This window comes from Sitophilus oryzae, unplaced genomic scaffold (genome assembly GCF_002938485.1).
Source record: "Sitophilus oryzae breed Bouriz unplaced genomic scaffold, Soryzae_2.0 scaffold_1185_pilon_pilon, whole genome shotgun sequence".
NCBI lineage: Eukaryota > Metazoa > Arthropoda > Insecta > Coleoptera > Curculionidae > Sitophilus > Sitophilus oryzae.
Window position 1 is genome coordinate 926833 of NW_022145821.1, and position 13328 is coordinate 940160.

At 32.9% G+C, this 13328-nt stretch overlaps 1 protein-coding gene across 2 annotated transcripts; it reads left to right on the plus strand.

Annotated features, from left to right (window-relative positions):
• Positions 1 to 232: 232 nt before the first annotated feature.
• LOC115891563 lies at positions 233 to 1573 on the plus strand. Of its 2 annotated transcripts, XM_030912051.1 has the most exons (5): positions 233 to 263; positions 718 to 834; positions 908 to 991; positions 1111 to 1257; positions 1355 to 1573. In XM_030912051.1, exons 2-5 carry the CDS (start codon positions 765 to 767, stop codon positions 1465 to 1467), a joined length of 414 nt encoding a protein of 137 aa, XP_030767911.1. In that variant the 5' UTR covers positions 233 to 263; positions 718 to 764; the 3' UTR covers positions 1468 to 1573. The 2 variants fall into 2 exon arrangements, with proteins under 2 accessions (XP_030767911.1, XP_030767910.1); XM_030912050.1 differs by lacking the exon at positions 233 to 263 and having other exon boundaries at positions 684 to 834.
• The last annotated feature ends 11755 nt before the right edge of the window (positions 1574 to 13328 follow it).

The following is a 13328-nucleotide window of genomic DNA, read 5'->3' on the forward strand; positions in this document are numbered from 1 at the left end:
GCCGACCGACGGTGTCAGGGCGACTGCTAGGAAGATCGTACAGTATTGCCATTTCATAGAAATGCACTTGCTATTTTAGAAATGATTTCAAAGTTTTGCATGTTACTTTTCTTTTTAGAAAGAAGTTATGTGCCTAGAGAAAACATTCTTAAAATTGTTTCGTACTTTATTTCTGTGGCAATTAGTTAAAAGGTCATAAGTCATTTTTTTTGAGTTTTAACATTTGACTACATTCATATAGAAAATGTACCATAGATTTAGTGGTAAAAACGGCATATGTAGATTTACGTCCGAAATAAGCGAAAAATGAATGTAAATATTGGGTATTTTAGGAATGCACTTGATTAAGTTTCATTAAAGGGCTATAAGTAAATATATTTGCATTAGATTTTATTTTTTCTCGATAAAACCGGCATAAGTGTATGTATCCTAATACTTAATAAAATACTAAGGTATAAGTCAATATATTACTATTTTCTAAATATTGTAAAAGGAAAATATATAATTATAAGGATATAAGTCTACATTTCCTATTAAAGCTTAGTGAATCTAAATTTTATATACACATATGACCTTTTAACTAAACCAAACCCCCATATTATATCTACTTATATCCGTTTTATTGTGTAGTCATTTTATTTTACGGGACATTTTACATTTTTAACATAACCTCAACTTACTCTTTATTTTTAAGTTGTTGTTTTGTTGCATCTCTAGTTTAATCGTTAATTTGTTTTGATACTATTATCTGATATTTAAAAAAAATGGTGAAATATAGAGGTGGGAGATCACAAAGAATAATGGATGCATGTCGTCGCCTATCATTTGAATCTGGTAAGTCTGACAAATTTAATTTTTTTCGAACGTATTTTTGTAAAACTAAAGCGACCGTCTTATTGTATTATAGGAACTCATTCTGTTCAACACACAGTCGATGAACAAACCCTTAATTTGATTTCTCTACCAGAACCTTGTTCAGTAGAGATCCCAGGTGAGATTTATGGTTTAGAAAAAAATACAGGCGGTCACTTTTAAGCCTTTTGGCCCTGGCTAAAGATTTACTTAGAAAATTTGTTCCCCTTAATTATACCACCTTTTATTATATTTTAGCAAAAAGAACTGATATTAATGCTGACGAAATACCCGTCTCTAAGCCTGTATCTAACGAATACCATACATCCTACAACTCCTTAGATAATCCTGGTGATGATGGCTCTGTCCTTTTATCTGTAGAAATGGATGAACAACTGGTAGAGGGTAATTATTCTTTGAGTAACTAGTTATGGCATATTTATCCATTATGGCATATTTTTAGAAAATATTGTGTCTAATTCTCAGATATATTATGTTGTAGACATATACATCCAAGATGATCATCCATCGGGCAGTTACAAGGATGAAATTGATATTGAAGTCCTTACAGTTAGTGGTGAAGTGTCGAAATTGCACAACACAATGCTACAATAAAAGAAAATTATATTCAGTCAGAGCACTCAATGAGTGAACATGATAATAAACGAGATGATGAAACTAAAGAGACACTGTCAGATGAAAATAGAACACACACATTCAATCTTAAAACCCGAAGAAACTCGATATAAATAAAAACCTTGGCAACCTTTGAAAATTACGATAAAGACGTAACTACACATGATGGAAGCATTGGAATAGAGAATCCAGGCATGGAAGTTGAAGTAAACAACCACAAACTTGATGATAATGTAGAGCGAGATCCAGATTATATTGCTAGTGGTAACAGTGATGATAGTATAAGGAGTAGTAATAGTCAATCTAATAATATCAAACCATATGCTGTAAAAAAGGTTAGACAGCGAAAATCAAACCGAAACTTAGGTAAACGTATTTAACGGCAAGGGGTAAAACCGTGCCTTCCAGGATTCTAAAGCCATTAAGAGATAATTGCAGGAATAAATGTAAAAATGTTCTTAGTGATAAAATAAGAAATACGATTTTGAATAATATTGGTCGTTGGGCAGTCACGATCGAAGGGTGGCTTTATAGCAGGGCTAGTAGGCATTCAAGAAAAAAATATAACAAGGAAAAAAATAGAAGGAAGACCCACTAAGAATAGAATAAACACATATAAATATAAATTTATTATTCACGGTGAAGAAATACAGTGTATGCAAAACATGTTTCTGTAATACACTCGGTGAAACAGAAAAATTTATAACTTGTGCAATGCAAAATAAATTATCATCCATAAGCGGCATTACACACGAAGATCTGAGAGGCAAAGCAGCACCACCTCATAAAAACACCTCAATATAAAATCGATGAGGTAATAAAACATATAAATTCATTTCCAGCTTATAAGAGTCATTACTCTAGACGACACAGTAATAAAAATATTTATCGTCTGAGTTAAATATCAACATAATGTACAAATTGTATTGTGAGGAGTATCGAGAAAAACCTGTTTCGTTAAACATATATTCTCGACTATTTCATACTTTAGATTTAAAGTTTAAAACCAAAAAACGATACATGTACAAAGTGTGATACATTTGCCGCACGAGAAAAATATGCAGAGCATGAAAATGAAAAAAATGCAATATCGTAGGGAGTTGGAAGAACACCAAATTGCGGCGGACAAGGCATATAACTCTAAACAAATAGATAAACAAAAGGCCTTCTAGATAATTCTTGCGTAACTTATGCTTTTGACCTTCAGCAAGTTCTACCAACACCTTTTTTAACTACTAATAAAATGTTTTACTTAAGACAGCTTTCAACTTATAATTTAACTGTACATAATTGTATTAATGGCAAATCTAGCCATTTTATGTGGCCTGAGTGTACTGGCAGCAGGGTGCAAACGAAATAGCCTCTTGCCTCTATAGATTCCTAAAGATATACCTAATGGAGTAGAACATGCAATTTTTTATTCTGATACATGTGGGGGTCAGAACAAAAATATTAACGTAATATCCATGTTTCAATATTCAATTCACTTACATCCTACTCTAAAAATAATAGACCATAAATTTCTTATCCCTGGCCATACTCACTTAGAATGCGACGTCGATCATTCTGTAATTGAAAGAGCAAAAAAGAAAACTGCTTTTGAAATCCATGTACCCAGAGATTGGTACCAGTTAGTGAGAAATGCCAGTAAAAAGAACTATTTTTCTGTTTATCCAATGGAAATTGAACATTTTTATGCATTTTCTGATATAAATACCAGGGGACCACTTCAAAAAAAAGTTAATTTTAAACTAAGGGAGGTAAGCTGGTTAAGATACACGAAAACTAGTACAGCCGCTTACAAACACAGTTTGCTCGATGAGGAACCGTTTAAAGAAATTAGTTTTTTTAGAAAAAATCAAAACATTTCTCATTTAGAAAATTTTCAACTGACTAGATTATACGATCGTCCACGACCAATAAGTTCTTTGAAAAAAAGAATCTCTTAGAAATTGTTGGTCTGTTAGATAAGGATGTGCAATCGTTTTACAGAGATTTGACTGTAGATAAAAGACTCGAAAAGGATACCGACCCGGATGTGGATAGGTATATTTCCGATGACGAATCTGAGTAATACATTAAAAAAAGAATATAGCTTTATTTTCTTCTAACCGACTTTGTTATACATTGGGGTTTTTTTCTTATTGTATTATTATCTGTAATAGAATTTTATTTATTTTGTCATTCTTTGTTTTTTGAGTCAGAAATAAAATTTAAAAAATATTTGATTATTTTTTTCATTTTGATGTAAACGATCGAAAATGTAAACTTATGACCCTTATAATGCGCACCCTTAACAGGAATACTAAGATAAGTATACTTATTCCTTTGTTAGTAAAAATATTATATCTGTATATCACAAATATATCGACTTATAACCATTCTAGTAACCGGTATGTTTAACCGTTTACCTAGCTAAGTCGTCTTACACCTTTATAATGATATGCGATTTTCAATTAAATCGACATATGCTCTTTTTACCATTTATTGAAAACGGTTATTGTTTCTTAAAAGGGCATATCTTGTAATATTTTAATATAAGTGGATATTTTCCATGTAGTTCAATTAGCATACATTCTCAAATTTACAAATATATGAGAATTAAAATTTACCTCATTTAATTTAGATAAAAATAATTTAAAATAAAGCCAACTTAAACTAGTCAAAACTTTAACGCCATTTTCCCGAAAACTTAGAAAATAAACTTATGACCTTTCAAGTAATTGTCACAGATTTAATATTTCATTAAGCAGGCAAGATAATGGAATTAGAAGATTTGGGATTTGGGATAAGCCAACATAATTTCGATTTAATAGAATGGCAACACTGTCCGTTTTGTTTCTATTTTTTCGATTCTATTCTATTAGTAGGCGGTAGCCCCCACACAAGCGTCTTAAAGACCCGCCCGGTGCCCCCTCTCGCAGAGGCTCTCTCCTCGTATCACTTCTATGATCACTTCCCCTATACGATGGTAGGGAAAAGACACTTTATCCGTCTCTGTTGCACTGCAGTGTATTTTGCAGCCTTACCATCTTTTTTTATCGCATTGAAAACCTCCTATTGCTAATGTTCGTTTGCCAGCAGTGTATAGGTTTCGCATGCATTTTAGGAAAACATACACACTGAAAAATAACAAGGTTCTTAGGGTCTCCGGATGAACCGCATTTCTACGTAATCTCAAAAGTAGGTATACAACCTAGGATACAAAAAATGTGTATACATTTTGCAACTAAAACAGAAATCTAAAAAGTTATTTATTACAAAATTCCACTGCGTTAAAGTTGGTCTTGTTAAAAAACTTCGTAATAAAGTTATTTTATATTATTTTTACTTTAAATTATTTTTCAAACATTTGTATGTGTAATTAGAAAAAAATAACTTCTTCAACTTCACAAGGTTCCCTTGATGGCTTTTTAAATAGTAAATAAAAAAAACATTTTTAGATTTTAATTTACATAAAAAATATTAAAAAATAATTATGCATTTACTCTAAACCTATATTTAGATACTTCACTAGATTAAATTAAAGTCTCCGATAATATCTGAACTACGCCACACATTTCCAACAAATTATAATCAAATGCCTTTCCGTCAGATCAATTTTTACTGCTCCCTTAAGTCGCCAAGTACTTAGGACAAACACGGAGCTCATTAGTTCACACTAGCTGGAAACTAAGTTCGCATTATAACTATCGGCTTTAATGGGGTCCTCTCATCGACTTCTCTCCATCAGACCCACTTAAAGGCGTAATTAATATTCAAACTTAAATAGGGCGGCATTTAATGGGCCAAACTTCGGATCCTGACCCAAGTTTTTCGTGTGGCCGAACTTTGGCAGCAGTCGAACGGAACAAAAAAGAGAAAAGTTAAAAGTAAAAGGCAATGAAGGAATATTTGGCTGGAGAATATTTAAATTATGATAACTGAATAATTATAGAATAATTGAGTTCTTTTTATATCTTGTTTCAAAATGATAGGTCAATTAACCATCAATGTGTTTAATCAAGTGATTAAGCTTGACCGGCACAGAGATGCCCACTTTTACATATTTTCTTCTAATCAAAATATTTTAGGAAACAAAAATAAATTAATTATAAATACTGGGTGCGGCTCAAAAGTGGCTCACCCCCTATAACTTTTTTATTTTTTCAGATAAATAAACGAGATTTGGTATGTTAGTATATGACATAAATTAGGATTGATTGACGTATTCAATTGTTTTCGGTCACTTCCTGTTTCACCGGAAATGACTGCAACTTTTGATTTTTAAATGGCACCCTCAGTATTTTTGACTTTATTCGATAGAAAATGACACTCTGAATCGAATGACATATCTTATGTCAACTTTTGACATATTCGCTCAAAAACAAATTGTATTTTAAATTTCAATCTACAGTGCCATAGCTGTGTTAAAAACACTAATTTTTAATCAAGGAGCCTTGGAAAAATAGATTTGATCGTCTAATGTTTTTAGTGTCTTGTCCTGGCCGGCTAAAAGATGCCTAAATCATATTTTTAATCATATCTCAATACTTTTTTTAAATGGAACGAGGGTGGCTCATTAGCATATTTGGAAAAAGCATTTTTTACGAATAATCTGATACCACACTTGTTGTGTGTATCTTGTACACTTCGCACTAAAAGAGGTAATAAGAAGAACAGTGTTCTACTGTAAGGTCTGCTAGTAAAAATATTTAGGCTTAAGTGGGCAATATTTAGGCTTATGTACCACAACACAATTCAAATATTTAGACGGATATGATTTAAAATTTCTTAAATATAGTTACATATTATGTACAGGGTGGGTCAAATTCGACGCTTTTAAATGGAAACGACCTTTTCTATAGGAGATAGACGAAAACTAATATCGGTGTCTGGAGCTCAATTTTCATCAAAAACATGATGGTAAAAACCGCACATCAATATCTGTTACCGTTTCGGAGTTACGGGGTGTTTTTCAAAAATGTGCATTTTTAACAAATTGCTGTAACTTTTTTGCTATGGAAAATTTTGTATTTCTATGAAAACATTTCCAAAGCACTTTTTTACGTAGAATTTAATGGTTTAAGTATAATTTTTTTAAAATTAATATTTTAAGAGTTATCAACAGAAAAATTGATTTTTTATTTGGGACACCCTCTATATTTTTAATTAACTGAAAAGAATTTAAAATTACCTTTCCAAAAACTAATATCGGTGTCTGGAGCCCAATTTTTGTCAAAAACATGATGGTGAAAACCGCATATCGATATCTGTTACCGATTCGGAGTTACGGGGTGTTTTTCAAAAATATACATTTTTAACAAATCGCTGTAACTTTTTTGCTATGGAAAATTTTATTAGCACATTATTATTAGCATATTAGTATTAATAGCACACTTGATATTTTGTTAAAATCCCCTTCGAAATACAGAATTTTTAAAAGTTCGCCACTTTTAACTAGTAGGCTTTGGACCCCTTATTGATGATATGCCTTTAATGGAACTCGAAAACATATTTTTTCCAGCAAGACAACGCACCGCCTCTGAACGCTGAAGTTATCAGCAAATTTTTGCAGCCAATTTCAGGAATAATAATTGTATAGCTAATCAAGATCTCAGCCGTTGGCCGTCGAGTCCGCCTGACTTAGTGCCCTTGGATCTAATCCTATGGATATATTTGCGGAAGAATAAAGGTTCCTTATTCTTCCGTATAATCTAGACAAGAATTAGAAATACTTAGAAGTTATGAGAGGGTACCTTTCACCCCCACTGAGTTAATGAATTCCGCGATGAATGTTCAAAAACGGTCGCGTCTGTTCATAACAGAAGACAGTCGATATGTCGAACACCTGTAGCAAAATCTCATGTCTTGATTTGCTATTTATTTTTATTGTTATTAGATATAGTTTAAATGTGTTGAGGTTGGTTAAATATATTTTAAATTGTTATAAAATTCTGCATCTCTCATAGCAAATATTATTTTCGTTTTAATTGATGCTCACAGCTAGTTTTTTTTGCATTACAGCCGGTGCCGTTCAAAGCCTACTCATTTAAAGCGGGCGAATTTTTATATACTCTATATCTCGAAGAGGAATCGAGCAAAATATCAAGTGTGTTATATTTTTGGAAAGGTAATTTTAAATTCTTTTCAATAAATTAAAAATATACAGGGTGTCCCATATAAAAAATAAATTTTTTTATTGATAATTCTTAAATTATTAATTTTTAAAAAGGTGCTTTGGAAATGTTTTCATAAAAATACAAAATTTTCCATAGCAAATAAGTTACAGCGATTTGTTAAAAATGCATATTTTTGAAAAACACCCCGTAACTCCGAATCGGTAACAGATATCGATATGAGGTTTTCACCATCATGTTTTTGACAAAAATTGAGCTCCAGACGCCGATATTAGTTTTCGTCTATCTCCTATAGAAAAGGGTGTTTCCATTTAAAAGCGTCGAATTTGACCCACCCTGTACCTTAATAATAACTTAATATACCATGATCGAGAAAAAAACGGCGACAAAGTTGCTTTGGATATGAAGATCGCTGTTATTTTATATTTATATGTTAAATTATAATAATAAAAATATCGATAGTTATTTCGAAGACAACCTGATGCCGTTTCTTTTTGATCATACGGTATTTATGAATAGAAAGCCATTGAAATTAAAATGTAAGATTAAAAATTTCTTTTTTAATAAAAAGAGGTTTTTCTTTTCCTCTTGTTTTCTATAGAGATTAATGTAATTGCTTAAACATTTAAACTGGGATATTTTCTTGAGAAAACAAAAAACGAAGAAAATTTCTGTAAATTTATACCTACTTAAAAAACAATACCGATAAATTGACTTTGTGCCCAACAGAGAAAAGAAGAAGCTCGGCGAAAAACGCAGACATAAAAAACATACAGTTTATTACGCAAATTTAACTAAGAGTTTCTTGGAAAAACCTGCTCCATCGTCCATTAGGCTTACTTCACACTAAACACTGCCTAACAAGCTAATTCATTACCGCGCTTTACATAATGGCCCAATTTTCGCAAAATCTGCGCGCCCCGATGTCGCTTTTGGCTACTCCCCCCATTTCCCCTCCAACCCGCCGTCGTTTACCATTACTCCCAGTATTCGGCCGGTTTCTCCGCTCTTCTTTCCCATCATCGTTTAGTCTGGGACCCGACATTTAATTTCTATGCGGACGTTAAAAGAAATTAAATTTTGCAGTTAATTTTTGGCCAATTTTCGGAAGTAATTACCCAAGTGCATCAAAATTACCGATAATTTTTCATGAAAGCTTGTTGTCTAAAAACTGCACGAGTTTATATTATTAGAACTTGTAGCAGTTTCATTGTCTCTCATTTTTTCTACCAAATTTGCATGATGTTCATCATCGAGTTGAAGGTAAGGTTTAATTGACTTCGGGTTTGCGTGCCCAGTTATTTCGACCATTGTGCTCTCCTCAACCCCCTTCTTTGCTAGTATCGACACAGCTGTTGCACGTAGCAAATGATTAGTAATTTTTACTTTCTCCGTAGCCAAACCTGATATTTCGCTTCGATAGACACCCATTGAGCAATCGTACTTTTCCCAACAGAAAGGTTCTTGAACCATTTACCATGTTCCAGGAAGGATTTACAGTTAAAAACAATATTGGAACATTAATTAATTTTCTTTTTCCCATAAATTTTTTGAATAGCCTTACTGGACCAATATATCCGGTTGACTTCTATTTATGACTACTACTACTACTGCCATTACTCGCTGACGATTATTTGACACGCATCAAAAGATGGTTACGCAAGGCGTTTCCTGTCATGAGATTTTTTGTGACTGAAAAGCCCGATACGTGATGTTATCTCTCTTCCGCACTCCGGACATTCAAAAATCTCATTACTTTGTTGTCTCTTTACTTTTTGGTTATCGTTATTAACTGAATTTACAATTCTCCTCCATTGCGTTCTATTGTGCGCTGCTTCCTCCCACTGATGCTGCATACTGATCCCCTTTAAGTTTTCATGAACAACATCCTTGTATCTTTTGAGTTGTCCACCCGGTTTCCTCTTAACCTCTATAAGTTCACCGTAAAGAAAAAATTTCGGTAGGCGGTTTTCTTGCATCCTGCATACGTGGCTTATACATCTTAAGCGAGATTTAGTAATCATGACTTCAGCGCTCTCGCAGCTTGCTTTTTTAAGGACTGATACGTTTGAGACATGGTGGTACCATTTGATTCTTAAAAGTTGTCTAAGGTGTCTCTGTTGCAACTTGTTTAATGCGCTCGTGTGCCGGCGGTACGGCACCCAGGTTTCCCTTCCATATAACATGATGGGGATTATTACTGCTCGATACACTGCAAGTTTCGTTTTTGTGCTCAAGTCATGATTGTAGAAAACGCTGTCTTTTAATTTCCAGAATGCTCTTGAGGCGCTGCTGATTCTGTGCTGAATTTCAGAGTCGATATTTGCCTTTTCCGAAATCAAACTGCCGAGGTAATTAAATTCCGATACATATTCCAATAGTTCTTCTCCGATTTTTATAGCGCTGTTATGATTTTTCGGGTGAGTGCACATGATTTTTGTTTTATCGATGTTCAGTGTAAGGCCCAAAGTCTCGTATGCCCAGGTATATGATAAAGACATCTCTTATTATATTTTCTTTTACTTCTTATTTTATAGAGAGATTTACTTAATTGCTAAAACCTTTAAAGATAAGGATTCTCTAGAGGAACGTTTTTCCTTTTTGGTCAATTATTGCTACTTAAAAAACAATACTGATAATACCAGACTTTACACCCAACAGAGAAAAGAAGAAGCTGAAAAAAAGCACAGACATAAAAAACAGTTAAAGTTTACGCCTAACAAGCTAATTCATTACCGCGTTTTAGAGAATGGTCTAATTTTCGGAAAACTCGCACGCCCCTGACGTTGTTTTTGGCTATCTCTCGTATTGCCCCTCTACACACACCATCCTTTCCTATTACCCCCACCATTCAGCCGGTTTCTCTGCTGTTCCTTCCCATCACCGTTTATTTTGGGCTTCGAAATTTAATTTCTATGCGAACATTAAATGAAATTAAAATTTTTAGTTAATTTTTGACCAATTTTCAGATTAGAAGATCTTTTATTTGTAGAGAGAAAAAAAGTCATTTATTAATAACAGTCGAAGCATTTTTTAGCGATTAAGTAAATATGTTATGCTAGTTTTGTCGAAATATTTAAATTCGTTTCGCTATTAGAACTTTTAAAAGCAGAACCGTACAGCTAAAACAAAAAAGAAAAACTCTTTTTTACAGTCTTCGTTCTAGAAACTCATTTGTGCCCTTAGTTACATTTCCAAGAGACTCCAAATTATAATAAGAAAATAAATACATTCCTTAATATACATACTAAGATATTTTCCCTAAAATTTTTGTTTTATAGAGAGATTTATTTGATTGCTAAAATACTTAAAGAAGGATTCTCTAAAGTATTTTTTGTTAATTTATAGATACTTAAAAAACAATACAGATAATACCAGACTTTACGTCCAACAGAGAAAAGAAGAACCCCGAAAAAACACAGACATAAAAAAAGTTAAAGTTTATTAGGCAAATTTAACTAAGAGTTCCTTGAAAAACCTGCTCCGTCGCCGATTAAGGTTACTTCACATTAAACACCGCCTAACAAGCTAACTCATTACCGCGTTTTACATAATAGCCCAATTTTCGCAAAACCCGCACCCCCCAGACGTTGCTTTTGGCTATCTCTCGTATTCCCCCTCTACACCCTCCAGCCTTTCCTATTACCCCCACCATTCAGTCGGTCTCTGCTGTTCTTTTCCATCATCGTTTATTCTGGGCTTCGAAATTTAATTTCTATGCAAACGTTAAATGAAATTAAAATTTGCAGTTAATTTTTGGCCAATTTTCAAATGAGAAGATCTTTTATTTGTAGAGAAATAAAAAGTCGTTTATTAACAGTGGAAGCATTTTTTTAGAGATTAAGTAAATTTGATTAAGCTAGTTTTACAGCGCTTTCAGACAGAGCGGACCGTCCGCGACTTTGAGCAAGTACCATGAGTTTGTAGGAACAATTTCATATGGGTCGCGTATGCTCCGTCCGGATGATTTCGTCGAACGGCTATCTTGAAAAAACACGCAGACGAACAGCGCGGACGCTCTGCTCCATCTGAAAGCGCTGTTATCGAAATATTTAAATTCGTTTCGCTATTAGAACTTTTATAAGCAGAACGGAGTGCTAAAACCAGACTAAGTCTGTACTAGAAACTCATTGGTGCCCTTAGTTACATTTAAGCGAATTGTAGCAAGCGAAGGACTAAGAGTATTAAATTATTTAGGCCATGGAACATTAAAAGAAATTAAATTTTTCAGTTAATTTTTGACCAATATTCAGCTCAGAAGATCCTGTATTTGTAGAGATAGAAAAAATATTTTTATATCAATAGATTAGAGATATAGAATAGAGATATTAGTAGAGATACAAAGATGCGGTTTTCACATCACTATGCTACTTTTTTATGAAACTAAAGATGCTAGACACACATTTGTCTTGTTTATTAATATATTAATTAAGAAAAGAAACAGAGTACAATAAAAAATACTCCAAAAAGACTCCAAATTATAATCTATACTAATATATAAAATCCTTAAGTGACTGACATACTGATTAATCACGATCCTGCTCAAACCACTCAACGTAAGAAGCTCAATTTTGGTATACAGGTTGATTCTAGGGTGTAAAGGTTCGATAAGAAGGGATTTTTCGAAATTCCAGTTCCAAGAGGGTGAAACCACCCCTCAAATATTACAATATTTTTTATTTGAAAAACGGTGAAGTTTCCGAAAAAACGATTAAACACGTTTATTTTGTTTTTTACACCTTATTTTGTTTTTTTACATATTTTAAGAATTTTTAAAAATGTATACAGGGTGTTTCGAAAAATCATTGATTAATCACGATCCTGCTTAAAGCGCTTAACGTAAAAAGCTGATTTTTGGAAAACAGATTGATTTTAGGGTGTAGAGGTTCGATAAGAAGGGATTTTTCGAAACTCGAATTATAAGGGGGTGAAACTATCCCTCAAATATTAAAATATTTTTTATTTAAAACCTTGTGTGTGAGTTCCTCGGAAAAACTCTTAAATACATATTTTAAGATTTTTTATAAATTTATACAGGGTGTTTCATAAAATATGACCATTGAGTAATAACGATTCTGCTTAAACTGCTTGACGTTTAAAGCTGATTTTTGGCAAACGGATTGACTGTGGGGTGTAGAGGTTCGATAAGGAGGAGTTTCTCAAATCTCAAATTCCAAGAGTGTGTTTAAGCTAGTTTTATCTAAATATTCAAATTCGATTAATATTCAGCATAGAAGATCCTATATTTGTAGAGATAGGAAAACGTATTTTAACATCAATAGTCTTGAGGTGTTTCAAATTATACATTATTATACATTCAAATTTAGTAACTAATTGTACAGAGTGTCTCATTTTCGTGTGTTTTATGGGGTTTCTCGTTTATTAATAGAGATACAAAGATGCGGTTTATACCTCATTATACTCCTTTTTTTATGAAACTAAAGATGCTAGACACATATTTGTCTTGTCTTTGAAAACAGAGTACAATAAAAAAATAATCCGAAGAGAACCGCGAAAAAAAAAACACAGACATATAAACAGTTAAAGTTTATTACGCAAATTTAACTAAGAGTTTCTTGGAAAAACCTGCTCCGTCGCCGATTAAGCTTACTTCACATTAAACACCGCCTAACAAGCTAATTCATTACCGCGTTCTACATAATGGTCCAATTTTCGCAAAACTGGCGCGCCACTAATGTCACTTTTAGCTATCCGTCGCAT

Coding starts and splice junctions, on each gene's coding strand:
- LOC115891563 (XM_030912051.1), top strand. CDS start 765: ATGGTGAAATATAGAGGTGGGAGATCACAAAGAATAATGGATGCATGT. Junction 835..907: donor TCGCCTATCATTTGAATCTG/GTAAGTCTGACA, acceptor ATTGTATTATAG/GAACTCATTCTGTTCAACAC. Junction 1,258..1,354: donor GGATGAACAACTGGTAGAGG/GTAATTATTCTT, acceptor ATTATGTTGTAG/ACATATACATCCAAGATGAT.